The 15,013-nt window shown below is 47.3% G+C and overlaps 1 protein-coding gene across 6 annotated transcripts in view; it reads right to left on the reverse strand.

Annotated features, from left to right (window-relative positions):
- Positions 1-12,692, reverse strand: part of Ada2a (Transcriptional adapter 2A) — a 134,395-nt gene extending 121,703 nt beyond the window's left edge. Inside the window, exons 1-2 of one of the 6 annotated variants that reach the window (XM_055065679.2) lie at positions 12,299-12,692; positions 12,097-12,188 (exon numbers count right to left, since the gene is read on the reverse strand). In XM_055065679.2, the coding sequence (XP_054921654.1) occupies positions 12,097-12,188; positions 12,299-12,451 (245 nt within the window). In that variant the 5' untranslated portion in view covers positions 12,452-12,692. Of the gene's footprint in view, positions 1-10,787; positions 11,003-12,096; positions 12,189-12,298 lie in introns of those variants that run through there. The other 5 variants (XM_050169422.3, XM_072287043.1, XM_072287045.1 and 2 more) reach the window with 5 other exon arrangements.
- Positions 12,693-15,013: the final 2,321 nt, after the last annotated feature.

Genomic DNA, 15,013 nt, shown 5'->3' on the forward strand with positions numbered 1-15,013 from the left:
CCTGGTTCCGGACAGGCCGCCATTGGAATCTGAACCTGGCAACATTTAATGCTACAATGTTATCTAGTGAGGCAAGTCTAGAAGTGCTCTTGGAGGAATTAGCAGGCATTAAATGGGATATAATAGGGCTCAGTGAGGTTAGGATGAAAAATGAAGCACATACAGTGCTAAAAAGCAGGCACGTCCTGTGCTACCGGGGCGTAGCAGAGAGATGAGAACGGAGTTGGACTCCTGATTGATAAGAATATAGCTGGTAACATACAGGAATTTTATAGAAATAATAAGAGGGTGCCAGGTCTTGTTGTGAAACTTAAAGAGATACAAAGTGAAGGTCGTACAGGTCTACGCGCCTACATCCAGTCATGATGACCAGGAAGCTGAAAGATTCTAGGAAGACGTGGGATCAGCGATGAATAAAGTCAAAACAAAATACACTATAATGATGGGCAACCTCAATACCAGGGTAGGCAAGAAGCAGGCCGGAGACAAGTCAGTGAGAGAATATGGCATAGGCTCTAGGAATAGCAGAGGAGAGTTATTAGTAGAGTTTGCAGAACAGAATAATATGCGGATAATGAATACCTTTTTCCGCAAGCGGGTTAGCCGAAAGTGGACGTGGAGGAGCCCGAATGGTGAGACTAGAAATGAAATCGACTTCATACTCTGCGCGAACCCTGGCATCATACAAGATGTAGACGTGCTCGGCAAGGTGCGCTGCAGTGACCATAGGATGGTAAGAACTCGAATTAGCCTTGACTTGAAGAGGGAACGGAAGAAACTGGTACATAAGAAGCCGATCAATGAGTTAGCGGTAAGAGGGAAACTAGAGGAATTCCGGATCAAGCTACAGAACAGGTATTCGGCTTTAATGCAGGAGGAGGACCTTAGTGTTGAAGCAATGAACGACAATCTTATGGGCATCATTAAGGAGCGTGCAATAGAAGTCGGTGGTACCTTCGTTAGACAGGATACCGGTAACCTATTGCAGGAGACGAAAGATATGATTAAGAAACGCCAATGTATGAAAGCCTCTAACCCTACAGCTAGAATAGAACTGGCAGAACTTTCCAAGTTAATCAACAAGCATAAAATAGCTGACATAAGAAAGTATAATATAGATAGAATTGAGCATGCTCTCAGGAACGGAGGAAGCCTAAAAGCAGTGAAGAAACTAGGAATAGGTAAGAATCAGATCTTTGCGCTGACACTCAGCGGGATGTTGTGTTTAACAAAAAAGGCCGGGAAGAGGCATTCTGCACGAATCACACCGAGGTCTTTGTCGCTGCGTACAAAACTTACTAGACTTGGCTGGGTGTCCGCGGCTCGCACGCATCCCTGATGCTTTATCGAAGAGATGTGGACCTTGATGCCAGACTTGCCGCCATGCGAGATGTTCACATCACAGGCACACATGGTGCAGAATCCAAACTTCTCTTTCTTCAATGGCATGAAGCACGGAAATTCTGCCGTGCACGATTTCAAAAACACTTGGAAGTACTGTCGGGGCTTCAAGCCCACCACTGCACTGCGAAGCCACTACAGGCCGGAGCCGCAGTGCGTCCGACGCGGCAGCTAATCACACGAAAGGCAAGGCCAACAGTGCAGTGACTGAAGCTGACTGAAGTCCAAACCTGTGCGCCCACGCGAACAAAGACAACAGCATGGAAACAGGTTTCCAGAGGTGCTATCAAGCTTTGCATATGGATTCGTGACCCCCCTAGTAGACGACAGAAGTCACTACAACATTGCAATTCCTGACGATACCACGCATACGTATTGCCCTCTTGTGGCGGCACAATGTACCAGGGTGTAGTTTTATTCCTTTTCAGCGTTGTTGTTTTTATTCGCAAATAAAATGTTTTCCGTAAAATTTCAAGCACGATTAGTAAAATGGTCAGGCTGCTCGTAATTCGTACATCTTACGGAACATTCCGAAGAGTTGGCAGGTATGCTAAAGTCTTTACAGACTCAATCACCCTATCGCACTGCAACCTTTGTAGCTCCTGGGTGGACACTAGATATTTTGGAGAAACAAAAAAAGTACCATGTAGAATTCAGGGCAACGCAGTGTGACTTGGGTCATCGCAACGGCAGCAGGTGGGACTCCTGATGCATAGGCAGATGCATGCTTGAGCCAGCCTGGCAGACCTCACTTGCATCTTTCGTGCCAGACTCCATTCAAAGTGTGGTTTTCGCAACTTTGTCAAACGTTAGGTATGCTTCTTCAAAAAGTTTGGTTTATACTGCAGCATTACTAATGCCACAAACAATACAGTTCTGCAGCATGTTCTCAAGCTCTGTCCCGAACACAATTTTTGGACAAGCTTTTCAAGTGATGCAACGAAATTGCTCAAAGACAACTGGAACACAACTGTAGAATCTGAAGGGCTGTAGGGGAAGGCTTTTGGCAACAGTGACTGCTGAGAACAGTGAGAACTTCTTCAAAGGACTTATTTTGAGGGATTGCGGGTTTGACAGGGTCACATAGTACAGCATATGTTCTTTGCCCACAGCAGCCGAAGAAGACAGCTTCCCTTTTTTTGATCCTCAGCCTTGTTTGCAATGTGAAGGCCTTCAGGTGCTCCACATAACACAGCCAGTCTTCCCCTCTGCTGTCGAAAGGTTCGATGTTGCTGTACACTAGCATCAAGAACTGAAGCTACTAACTTGAAAGGGGTTGTACTGCTGAACAGAAAAGTTTCACAGCTTGAAGTGATGGTATGATGGCTTTTTTTCTCATCGCCAAAAATGTCACAGGCTCGGGGGCATAGCCGAGAAGCTGCAGCAACCAACAACCATCACATATGGCAGCACGCAACGAAATGAACTTTATTCTAACTGCATGCAGCTGTCATGGCTGTAGCATGGTTGCTGTCACTTCTAAGTTACGCCCCCTAGCCTGTGACAACTTATACATATATTCCTGTTTCAGAGACATGGGCTTGTCACCGTACAAATGTCTAGTGTTTCACAAAACACTGTCGGCTCAAGGATGGTCATGACACAGTTGTGCAAAAACACGCTCACCAGCCCACTAGATGTCAAATTGTTCTTTTACAGCACTAGTTTTTTGGTGTGTGTGTTTTCACACAACTCTGGATGCTACAGCTATTTGCTTGTACTACTATGCGGTAGTAGTATAGTAGTAATTATTAGTACTATGTACTACTAATTAGCGATGACAAAAGTGGCACTTAGTATATGGTAGTTATGGGCAACTTCAAAGCAAAAGTGGGGAAAAAGCAGGCTGGTGAACAAGCAACTGGCAACTACGGCGTCGATTCTAGGAATGCTAGAGGAGGGATGCTGGTAGAATTGGAGAAAGGAATAAGCTTCAAATAATGAACACCTTTTTCAGGAAGCGTAGCAACAGACAGTGGACCTGGAAAAGCCCTAATTGTGAAACAAGAAATGAAATTGACTTCATACTTTCTGCTGATCCCAGCATAGTGCAGGATGCAAAAGTGATAGGTAGGGTAAAGAGCACTGATCATAGGTTAGTGAGGGCTAGGATTCACCACAATTCGAAGACAGAAATAGCAAAATTGGTCAAGAAACAGGTCAACCTAGATGCAGTAAGGGTAAAAGCAGAAAAATTTAGGCTGGTACTTTCAAACAAATATGCAGTCTTAGAACAGAGAGATATGATGACATAGAGCTAATGAATGAAACCGTAACTAGGCTGGCTTCAGAGGCAGCAACTGAACTGAGAGGCAAGGCACCAAGGCAACCAGTAGGCAAGCTCTCCCAAGTAACTAAGGACCTAATAAACAAAGGATAAAGAATGAAAGTGTCCAACTCAAGAGATAAGATAGAATCCGCGAAACTGTCAAAACTGATCGACAAGGCGAAAATAAGTGATATTCGAAAATATAATGTGAGAAAGACTGAAGAAGCCGTAAAAAAATGGACGCAGCCTGAAATTAGTGAGAAGGAAACTTGGCATAGGACAAACCAAGATGAATGCACTAAAAGATAAGCAAGGTAATATTGTCGCGTGTACCCTGCTGAAGTATACACGCTGAATGTGGATCCAGGCGTTTGTACTTCATGAAACGTCACCGTTGACGCGCGATGCCAAGACGAACCTCGTTCTCTTCTTCTTCAGTCCCCTTGCTGTGCCACACCATGTGGCAATATCATCAGCAATCTCGAAGATATAGTAAAAGCAGCGGAATAATTCTATACTGACCTGTACAGTACCCACAGTAGTCAGGACACCTCAATTAGAAACAGTAATGAACAGGATACAGAAACTCCTCCTATATTTAGCGATGAGGTCAGAAAGGCCTTGCAAGACATGAAACGAGGAAGAGCGGCAGGAGAAGATGGAATAACAGTCGATTTAATCAAAGATGGAAGAGACATAATGCTTGGAAAACTGGCGGCTTTTTATACGAAGTGTCTGTTGGAACACGCTGCTAGGCTGAGCTAAGCGAGTATAAGCAACAAGCGTCCCAAACAACAACTGAGCTTTTATTCACTCCGAAGCTCACGAAGAAAAGTCACGTTGTATTCTCACGCATGCGCTCTTGGTATTGTGCACCGAAACGCTAGAAGCACGCATCCTAAGGGTGTCACAGTATGGCGCTGCACTTGGAGCGCTGACATGATAGGCACTCCTGTGTCCAACGTCAGACATCCTGGTTTATTCCGGGCCACACGAACCTAGCTGTGCACAGAGTGGCTCGAATCGCCGGATGCGAGAGGCCGTGCAGCAATTCATAAATGTTGCGGCAAAGATTGGGTGGCACGAACAGCCTGGCCCTACCTGTGGACATGTCACAGCATACAGATCCTGTTGGTTAATCCACCCACTGCAGCTTCAAGGCGCTGGTTGTGGACTTCAGTAGGTGTTTCAACTCCCTGTCGCTGCATTGAGCCGTTGTTAGTGTGGTGAAGTCAATACCACTTGGTAAGCTGATGGCGTTCGCTGGGCTGCGCGAAAAAGCATCTGCCACTGCATTGTCCTTCTCGCTGACATGGCGTATATCCATCGTGGATTCTGCGATGTACGACATTTGGCAGAGCTCTTGTGCCACGTGTGCAACCGTATCTGAGTTGATCGTGCGCAATGCATAGGTCAGCGGCTTGTGATCCGTGAGTGCAAAGAATTCTCACCCTTCTACATAGTGGTGGAAATGTAGTATAGCAGCGTATATGGCCAGGAGCTCCTGGCCAAAGGTGCTGTACCGTCGTTCGGACGGACTCAATTTTCTGAAGAAGGAAATCGGTCGCCACCTTCCGCTCGACTTCTGCTGCAATACGGCTCCAATAGCTGCATCAGAGGTGTCTACCATTACGCATTGCGGAACACCGGGCTGCGGGTATGCAAGCAGAGCAGCATTTGAGAGAGCCTCCTTAATATGCAGGAATGCTTCTACGGCTTGGCTGTTCCAATGAATGGCGCTTGCATTAGTTCCTGATGCTGCTAGTAGGTTGCGCAGCGGGTGAAGGATGTGGACGCACTTCGGAATGAACCTACGGTAAAAGTTTACGAGTCCCAGGAACTCTCGGAGCTGATGGATGGTTTTTGGCTGTGGAAACCGTCGTACTGCTTCGACCTTGTCCTGAAAGGTTGCACTCCCGTGCTTGAAATGCTGTGGCCCAAAAATGGTAGCAACGGTACCCCGAACAAGCACTTCGCCATATTGATAACGATGCCGTGCTCTGCCAGTCGCTGTAGCACGCAGCATAGATGACTCTCATGCTCTTCGAGCATGCGGCTAGCAATCAGCAGGTCATCCAGGTAAACCTTGGAGAAGACGAGGCCCCGGACAACGCCATCCATGAACCGTTGAATAGATTGGCCTGCATTCCGTAAGCCGAAAGGCATCCGTAGAAATTCGAACATTCCAAATGGCGTTGTTATTGCAGTCTTGGGAACATGCTCTGGTGCTACAGGTATCTGATGATTTGCTCTCACCAGATCTATTTTTGAGAAGATGTTAGCGCCATGCAGACAAGAGGTGAGGTCGTGGACATGCGGCACTGGGTAATGGTCCGTTACAGTCACACGATTTAGTACCCTATATTCCCCACAAGGACGCCAATCGCTACCTGTTGATTTGGGGACCATGTGCAGAGGCCATGCATATTGGCTGGACGAAGGGTGTACTATGCCGAGTTCCATCCTATGCGAAAACACCTGCCGGGCTAGCCGTAGCTTTTCGGGTGAAACACGCCATGGCCGTGCGTAGACCGGTGGTCCTGTGATTTCTATGTGATGCTGAACATCGTGTTTCACTTCGGCAAATGCCTGTTGCTGCCACGTCAACTCTGGGAACTCTTTTACTATGGTGGTGAAGCATGATTCTCCAGACGAACGGAGTAATGTCGCACTGAGAGGAGGACGCGCAGAAGTCTTGCCTTGTACCACTGCACGACACACAGGATCCTAAAGCCGTTTATTCAGAACATCAGCCAACAGACCGAAGTATTGTAGAAAGTCAGCGCCCAAAATGGCGAACTTGACATCAGCGGCTATGAACACCCATTTGAACGTTCTGTTGAAACCGAAGTTCAGCGTGAGCAAAAAATGTCTGTATGTTTGTGTCACCGTGTTATTGACGGCTTGGGAGTGGCAATGTACTAGGGTTCTTCCTCTCGGTATCATGCTCACCTTGGCGCCTGTGTCGACCAAGAAACGAGCCCCGCTGTTGCGGTTGGTAACAACAAATACAGAGCGACGACTTGAAGACAACGTAGAAGCACTGGTCGCCCTCAGTGCTTGCCGCAGTCGTTTCCTGAGCGCGTGCAGTGTGGAACACAGTCTCGCGCAGCATTTCCGAACCGCTAATGATACCAGCATATATTCTCCCGCTGGGGTTGTGATAGCAACGTTTTTGGCTCGCTTAAATTTTGTGCTTTCCCACTTGTGCGCAAAGCTAATAACGTCTCGGTGAGTCGAGAAATATCTTCGCGCATTTGCTGAAGTTCATCCTGAGCCTGTTGTGCTCGCACGGCAGCCAGTGATGTCGGTGTGGTGATCGCCATGAGCTGATCAGCAAGCTCAGTGACCGCAGGTAGGTCTTTCTGCTCTGATGCAGCAACAACCAAGCGGACACTTGACGGCAGCTTTTGCAAAAAGAGTTCTTGGAATAATGCTCCATCTACAGCGTTTGTTGTTTTGCCGCGCAATAGTTGCATGTGCCACAACAGCCGACTGGGAGAATGGTCACCGAGGTCCATGTCACGAAGCAATTGCTGCAGTCGCTGCAAGTCGGGGGGCGTGACACGGCGGATGAGGGTTTCTTTTAGCATTGCATGCTTTTTCAGCAGGCGGGTCGAGTAAAAGATCCCGTATTTCACTGGCTATGGGTGGCGGGAGACTGCTTACTACGTAGTTGTATATGGTAAGGTCTTCTGTCACGTGCCGTGCTGCGAACTGCGTTTCTTGAATAAACCAGAGTGCGGGGTCCGCGGTCCAAAAGGGGGCAAGCTCACCATCGACTGAAGAGACTGTCGGCGTAGCACCCGTCGTGGATGTAGAGTCATAGCGACGTTGGTGCTCAACCCCGGTGGCTGCTTATCCCGTCCGGGTCACCAATGTTGGAATGTGCTGCTAGGCTGAGCTAAGCGATATAAGCAACAAGCGTCCCAAACAACAACTGAACTTTTATTCACTCCGAAGCTCACGAACAAAAGTCATGTGGTTCATCTCACACGCGCTCTTGGCATTGCACACAAAAGTGCTGTTTCACGGCGCTACATGTCTATCGACTGCAAGGGTCCCAAAAAACTGGAAGAATGCAAACATATACTAATCCACAAAAAGGGAGACAAATAATTGAAAAATTATAGGCCCATTAGCTTACTCCCAGTATTATATAAAATATTTACAAAAATATTCTCCAAAGTATAAGGGCAACACTGGATTTAGTCAACCAAGGGAACAGGCTGGCTTCAGGAAGGGATACGCTACAATGGATCACATCCATGTCATTAATCAGGTTATCGAGAAATCTGCAGAGCATTATAAGCCTCTCTATATGGCTTTCATAGATTACAAAAAGACATTTGATTCAGTAGAGATACCAGCAGTCATAGAGGCATTACGTAATCAAGGAGTACAGAAAGCTTACGTAAGTACCTAGGTAAATATCTACAGATGTTCTACAGCTACCTTAATTTTACACAAGAAAAGCAGGAAGATACCTATAAAGAAAGGGGTCAGACAGGGAGACACAATCTCTCCAATGCTATTCACTGCGTGCTCGGAAGAAGTATTCAAGCTATTAAACCGGGAAGGCTCAGGACTAAGGATCGACTGCGAATATCTCTGCAACCTTCGGTTTGCCGATGACATGTTCTATTCAGCAACAATGTAGACGACTTACAAAAAGTGATTAAGGACCTTAACAGGGAGAGTGGAAAAGTGGAGTTAAAGATTAATATGCACAAGACAAAGATGATGAATAGCCGGGCAAAGGAACACGAGTTCAGGATCGCCAGTCAGCCTCTAGAGTCTGTGAAGGAGTATGTTTTACCTAGGTCAATTATACACAGGGAACCCTGATCACAAGAGGGAAATTCATAGAAGAATAAAAATGGGTTAGTTCGCATATGACAGACATTGTCAGCTCCTGACTGGAAGCTTACCAATTATAATTGAAAAGGAAGGTGTACAATCAGTACATTTTACCAGTGCTGACATATGGGGCAGAGACTTGGAGACTGACAATGAGGCTTGAGAACAAGTTAAGGACCGTGCAAAGAGCGATGGAACGAAGATTGCTAGGCATAACATTAGGAGACAGAGAGAGTGGTTTGGATGAGAGAGCAAACAAGTATAGACAATATTTTAATTGACCTCAAGAGAAAAAAATGGACCTGGGCATGTCATGTCAACGCGCCGGTTAGATAACCGTTGGACCATTAGGGTTACAGAATGGGTACCAAGAGAAGGGAAACCCAGTCAAGAATGGCAGAAGACTAGGTGGAGCGATGTAATTAGGTAATTCGCAGGCGCTAGTTGGAATCGGTTGACGCAGGACAAGGTTAATTGGAGATCGCAGGGAGGGGCCTTCGTCCTGCAGTGGACATAATACAGGCTGATGACGACGATGGCTATGCGAAGGTGCTTGCTCTGGACGAGACGTTCATTTGAGGGATCGCCAGTCGTTTGTGCACAGGCGCGAGAGAGAAAATCTGGGGGCTTTTGCTCCTTGAACACATGGCTCTGCCTAGGCACTACGGAGGCAGTTTCTTAGCGCATGTTGCATGCGTTTGTCCCTTAGACATGCTGGCATTGCAGAGTGCGGTCGAGTTTTTTTTTTACGCTCCGCCACTCGCTGCCCGCGCGGTGAGGCAGTGGGCACAGTGGGCATTTGGGCAGTGGGCATTTGTTGATCGCTGTGTCTGAAGCAGCAAGGTTCTGACTGGTGTAGTATAAGTCGGGGATCGCTCTTTTCGTCGCTACGATAGATTGGATTTTTTTACAAGCACTGCTCCAGGAAGGCACAAGCAACCGGCAAATGGACGCCTCAGCAGAGCACCTGAGGTTAAATAAAGCAGGTGGCGCAGGATCTTCAGGGCACCCAAGGGATATCGGGGGTATCAAAGCTGGAAGCAGGGCAGCCCGTGGGTTGGGGCCGCGGAGGCCGAAGCGTGCCAGGGGGTGTTCACATAAAAAAATTGGCTGCCCGCGATAGTGGACAGCCTGGCACGCGCAGGCCTCTGCAAGCCTCAACCCACGGACCAGTCTGGGGTTCTAGCTTTGGTGTCCTGGAGGCGCCGCCAATAATGCGAAAAAATGACACGTTGTTACAATTTGTGAAAAACACGATTGAATAAATATAATTACGTCCAGCCGCCAACTTGTGACGCTAAGTTCCGCACTACCATGCCCCGCGACTTCTGCAACACCAGTCAGAACTTTGCCTCTGAAGGTACGTCGGACAGGCTTTCTCGCGCCTGCGGCGCTGGTACTGTGTCAGTCATCGTCACCGGCGGCCTTTCAGCCACTTGTGTTCAACATCAGTTGCCAAGGCACTCTGCCTTCTAGATTTTCAAGCCTTCTAGATTTTCAATATAGACCTCAGACTCTGCCCAGGCGGCGCTGCGGAAAAACCCGTCACCGGCGCCCCCATCGCAGACTTGGCGCGAACTGGGTAGTGCAAAAAGAGCTGTCCGCAAGCGAAGGTGCATACGCCACAATGGACCCTCCGCTTTCGGTTATGTTGAAGCACGGTTTCCTAAAAATCAAGGACCTGGAAAGCTTCTTTCGCCCATCCACGCTTCAGAAAGGGAGGAAGCTCAGCAGGGCGAAGTACGTGTACAATATAAAGGAAGTCTCGGGTGTTATTTCGGCATGCTGCAACTCGCAAGTACAGAGAGCATCAGGCTTGTTTATAGGCATATCAGCATAAAAATCTAAGCATTTCAAATTGGGCAGCAAATAGCGTGTGAACATAACGAAAGTAAGCTTCCTACAGTGCCGGCGCACCGCATCTTTCTGCCTCGCAGGAGCTATACAGCATTGCTCAGTACCTTTGAACTTTTCGCAGACGCTTCAAGCAACACACATGCACAAATGAATGTAAATAAACGCACTTGTTTTTACACACGTGCGTTACTTTGCAATTACTCACCCAGTGCTCCTACAGCAACTTTACTATTCACATTTGAAAAACGCAGTCGAGCAGGCTCAGAACATCGCGGAATGTGCATGTTCTATCAGCGCAGGACATATAAAATACCAAAACTAGATATGAGCTCGCGATGCAACGATGCTCTAGAACAGGATTTTGAATTCATAAACGAACCAAATGTTTGGTTAAACTGACCTGTCAGATATCTCCGTTCTACTTGTTGAGTCAAGCGGAGGCGGACGTCTGTCTGAGGTGGAAATATCGACGGCACATATGCAGGGTGGTTCGCAACATTGTTTTTTCTGTTGCCAACGAAGTGGCGGCTCCAGATTCTTGAGTTTCGCTTGGTTGCCACGGTCCTACGTCAGGGCTATGCACGTAGCACAATTACAGCAGAACAACATTATCGCACATTCTCATGCGAGTCGCTGTGTTGTGAGGAATGCAGTAATTCGATTACCCAACACGTTGAACGGCCCGTATCCAGCGCTCTCACCTTTCCCCTTCATATAATCGCGTTGGAAATCGGTAAAACTGAACGTTGTTATTCAGTCCTTCACGTTCATGGCAATTTACAACACAACAGTAGCGTCGATTGCAGCGTTTCTTCGTAGCGCACGGAGCCATCGAGGTTGCTGTCGTTTCCGCGATCAGTCTGACAAGTGAGCCAGCAAGCGCTTTATGGCAGTTCGGCGACGCGTCCGAGTAGCGGAAAAATTCAGAGCTCTCTGTCTGGGTGTTAAATGCAAATGCGCAAAACACTGCAATATGGACCAAAATGTAGTTAAAGCGTTGTTTCGCAGTCGCTAGCTGCATAGGCAACTTAGCAAGGGAGTCGGGCTTGGCACTACTCAATTACTGCCTCTTCGCGCCGGCAGGTGGCGCTAGGCGTCTTGCAAAACTCCAGAGTCCGACGTCCATATGTGGCCCGGGCTCCACTACGGACGTTACTGCTCCCGCAGAAACATCTGTAATGTTATTTACAAGGTACATCGCCATGACGCGCGAGAAAGCTACGATCCGCCACGACTTAGCTCGCTGCTTCACCTACTTTACAGCACCAGCAGCCAGCGTCGGAGGGTAAGACTCCACTCCGCAATGCCGGCACACCTAGGGACACACACCTACAACATGCGCGAAGAAACTCCCTTTGTAATACCTAGGCAGGGTCACATATTCAAGGAGCAAAATCCCCCAGATTTTTCTCTCTTGAGCCCGCTCTTACTCGCGCCTGCGCACAAACGATTGGCGATCCCTCAAATGAACGTCTCGTCTTGCTCTGGGTGTGCATGTAAGAACAGGCACCACCGTATCCCCACTCGAACGCCGCGCTGCACTGAAAGAAGCACGTAGCCGAACGCGAGGTTGAACTTATTCAACTGAACACTTCCAGTCATTCCTCAAAGGTATTATCTCTCAAATCGATAAGCAACGCAATAAAAAAGTCGCTTTCCTTGCTTCGTCGTTCTGCTGATAAAAAACCAGACAGAGCAAACTGACGCACCAGTTTCCGACGCCGCACTCCAAGAGTGCGTCGAGTAGCTTCAACTCTTCTGCGGCAGTCCATGTCTTGCACAGCAACGGGAACTCGGTCGTCTGCAACGAGCAAGATAACAATTATATTTCAAATGTATCTATGAAACAGAACAGTTCGTGAGCGCACGCGCATTTAAGCTGCCATTTCCAAAGATCAACACAACGCTTACCACGACACTATACTCGTGATCATTCTTGTGCGTCAGAGACTCTAGACCTTTAGAAAAGCACCGTATGCAGATCGGCACTTTCGGGTCGCAATTCATACAAAGTATATGCACGTCTACGAAAACGTAGCTGCAGAAGGAGCACGATTCCGACATAACACGCAGTAGTCACCGGTTTCCTTGTGTTCAGTTACGAAATCATAGAAACCCGCAGCTAAACAAAGAGAAGGCAAACTGCACAACTGTAACGCACACTGTGCTCATTCACTTGATTCCGCGTGGTCCGGTATACTCGGTTTTGTACCCTCTCTCTTTTCTCGTCTCCGGATAAATGGATGGATGTTATGAGCGTCCCCTTTGTAACAGGGCGGTGAGTTGTGCCACCAAACCCTTGCTGTTATACACTCTTATGGCGTTTTTCACTGGTCGATCTGGAGCGGCCGCCGAAATCCTCGAGCGAGCGCTCGGGTTTCACAAATTCGAATCGGCCAGCGGAGCGCAAAAACGCTCCGCGGCGGATCACACAGGAAGTCTGCGTACACGTCGCACGCATCGCACGGACCGGTTCCGAAAACCATGCCCGACTTCCGTTCTGTCGTTTCCACGGCAACCAAACTTGCCGTCCCCCGTGTGTAATTTGACCGTGGCAGTCGCATAATACGTCACCAGGACACACCAGGGTATGCATACTTGTGCGATTCTGTTCTCAATTTAACGCCAAAGAATAATTATTTATTCATCATAGAGTTTCATATTAGTATACCTAGAGGCAAATCTGGCGCTGCGATCGTTCAACCATCATGGGAATGATGGGAAGTACAGGCTTCGGATTGGCATTCTATTGACTGGCAAACTAGTCTACAAGAATTTTTTTGGCAGTTTTGGTTTCGCTCCAAGCGCAATTGCTATAACCTGCAGTGGGACAGTGCAACGCAAAGCTCTCTGCCTTTGTTATGTTGCTCGAAGCGGCAATACCGCGCTGGGCCAGCGACTGGGACGATGTTTGTGTCGCGGTGTGGCGTCGAAGCCCTGACGACAAAGCGACGGCATCGTAAACGTCGAAAGAATATGTTTTGAGCGTTTGGACCTTGGTTTGTTAAGTGCGTTAGGTTGGCACTGTAGCGTTACGTGCTTTATGAAACTTCAGAATAGGACAAGGAAGGCGCTACTGATACAAGATATATACAGTTGTACTTCTAGTGGCTTGACAATCAAATTTTATTGAGGGCTTCATTATGTGCTCGTTTATGTGCTCATTGAAATGCGTGTTTTAGGACTTTGAGAACACAAACTTACTTGTGGTAGGAAAGATAGCTGCTTCCTAGCTCTAGTCTAGTGTCGCACAATGTGTACCCGCAAAGCCACGCTGTAACGCTTCGGAAGCGGTACGCCAATATAAAATATGATGAAGCATACTCGTAGGAGGCCACTAGCGTCCTAGCTAGCACTGCAGCAGATGTGCTTAAAAGTACTTGAAGACGTTCAGCAATCGTGACAGCCAACGCAACCTTTCGAAAGAGCGAGAGAGTTCGCAAGTGCCTGTCGTCTGCGAGAAAAGTCTCGCGTTTGCAGCGAGCAGGCGTCGTAGCAGACGACGCTTGTAGCATTCCGCTCAAGGGCGCAACGCTTTGTCACAATACAACATTTTTATTTCTAGAAATACTTGATGAGTATTTTTATATAAGTACATGCACGGTTGTTTTGCTGTTGCAAAAATGAATAAATAATTATTCTTTGGCGTTAAATTGAGAACAGAATCGCACAAGTATGCATACCCTGGTGTGTCCTAGTGACAAACCATAGTAAACCGTGCTTCCATCTCAAAGTCATACAAAGTTTATGTAGCGTGTTGTACATTATATACCATACTGCAGAAATAGAATTAAATTTTACGAGATAATATTTGAGTATAGCTTTGTTTACTGCGCCAGAAGCAAACATCACTAGTCTAAAGACCGAAGTCAATCCGAAGCCTGTACTTCCCATCATTCCCATGTAGGTTGAGGCAACGCTCATGAGAACCCCCGTAGACACTAGCGCCACATTTCCCTCTAGGTTTATTTAGAAACTCTATGTTTATTCATTTTTGCAACAGCAAAACAACCGTGCATGTACTTATATAAAAATACTCATCAAGTATTTCTAGAAATAAAAATGTTGTATTGTGACAAAGCGTTGCGCCCTTGAGCGGAATGCTACAAGTGTCGTCTGCTACGACGCCTGCTCGCTGCAAACGCGAGACTTTTCTCGCAGACGACAGGCACTTGCGAACTCTCTCGCTCTTTCGAAAGGTTGCGTTGGCTGTCACGATTGCTGAACGTCTTCAAGTACTTTTAAGCACATCTGCTGCAGTGCTAGCTAGGACGCTAGTGGCCTCCTACGAGTATGCTTCATCATATTTTATATTGGCGTACCGCTTCCGAAGCGTTACAGCGTGGCTTTGCGGGTACACATTGTGCGACACTAGACTAGAGCTAGGAAGCAGCTATCTTTCCTACCACAAGTAAGTTTGTGTTCTCAAAGTCCTAAAACACGCATTTCAATGAGCACATAAACGAGCACATAATGAAGCCCTCAATAAAATTTGATTGTCAAGCCACTAGAAGTACAACTGTATATATCTTGTATCAGTAGCGCCTTCCTTGTCCTATTCTGAAGTTTCATAAAGCACGTAACGCTACAGTGCCAACCTAACGCACTTAACAAACCAAGGTCCAA

This window comes from Dermacentor andersoni, chromosome 3, assembly GCF_023375885.2.
Source record: "Dermacentor andersoni chromosome 3, qqDerAnde1_hic_scaffold, whole genome shotgun sequence".
Lineage (NCBI taxonomy): Eukaryota > Metazoa > Arthropoda > Arachnida > Ixodida > Ixodidae > Dermacentor > Dermacentor andersoni.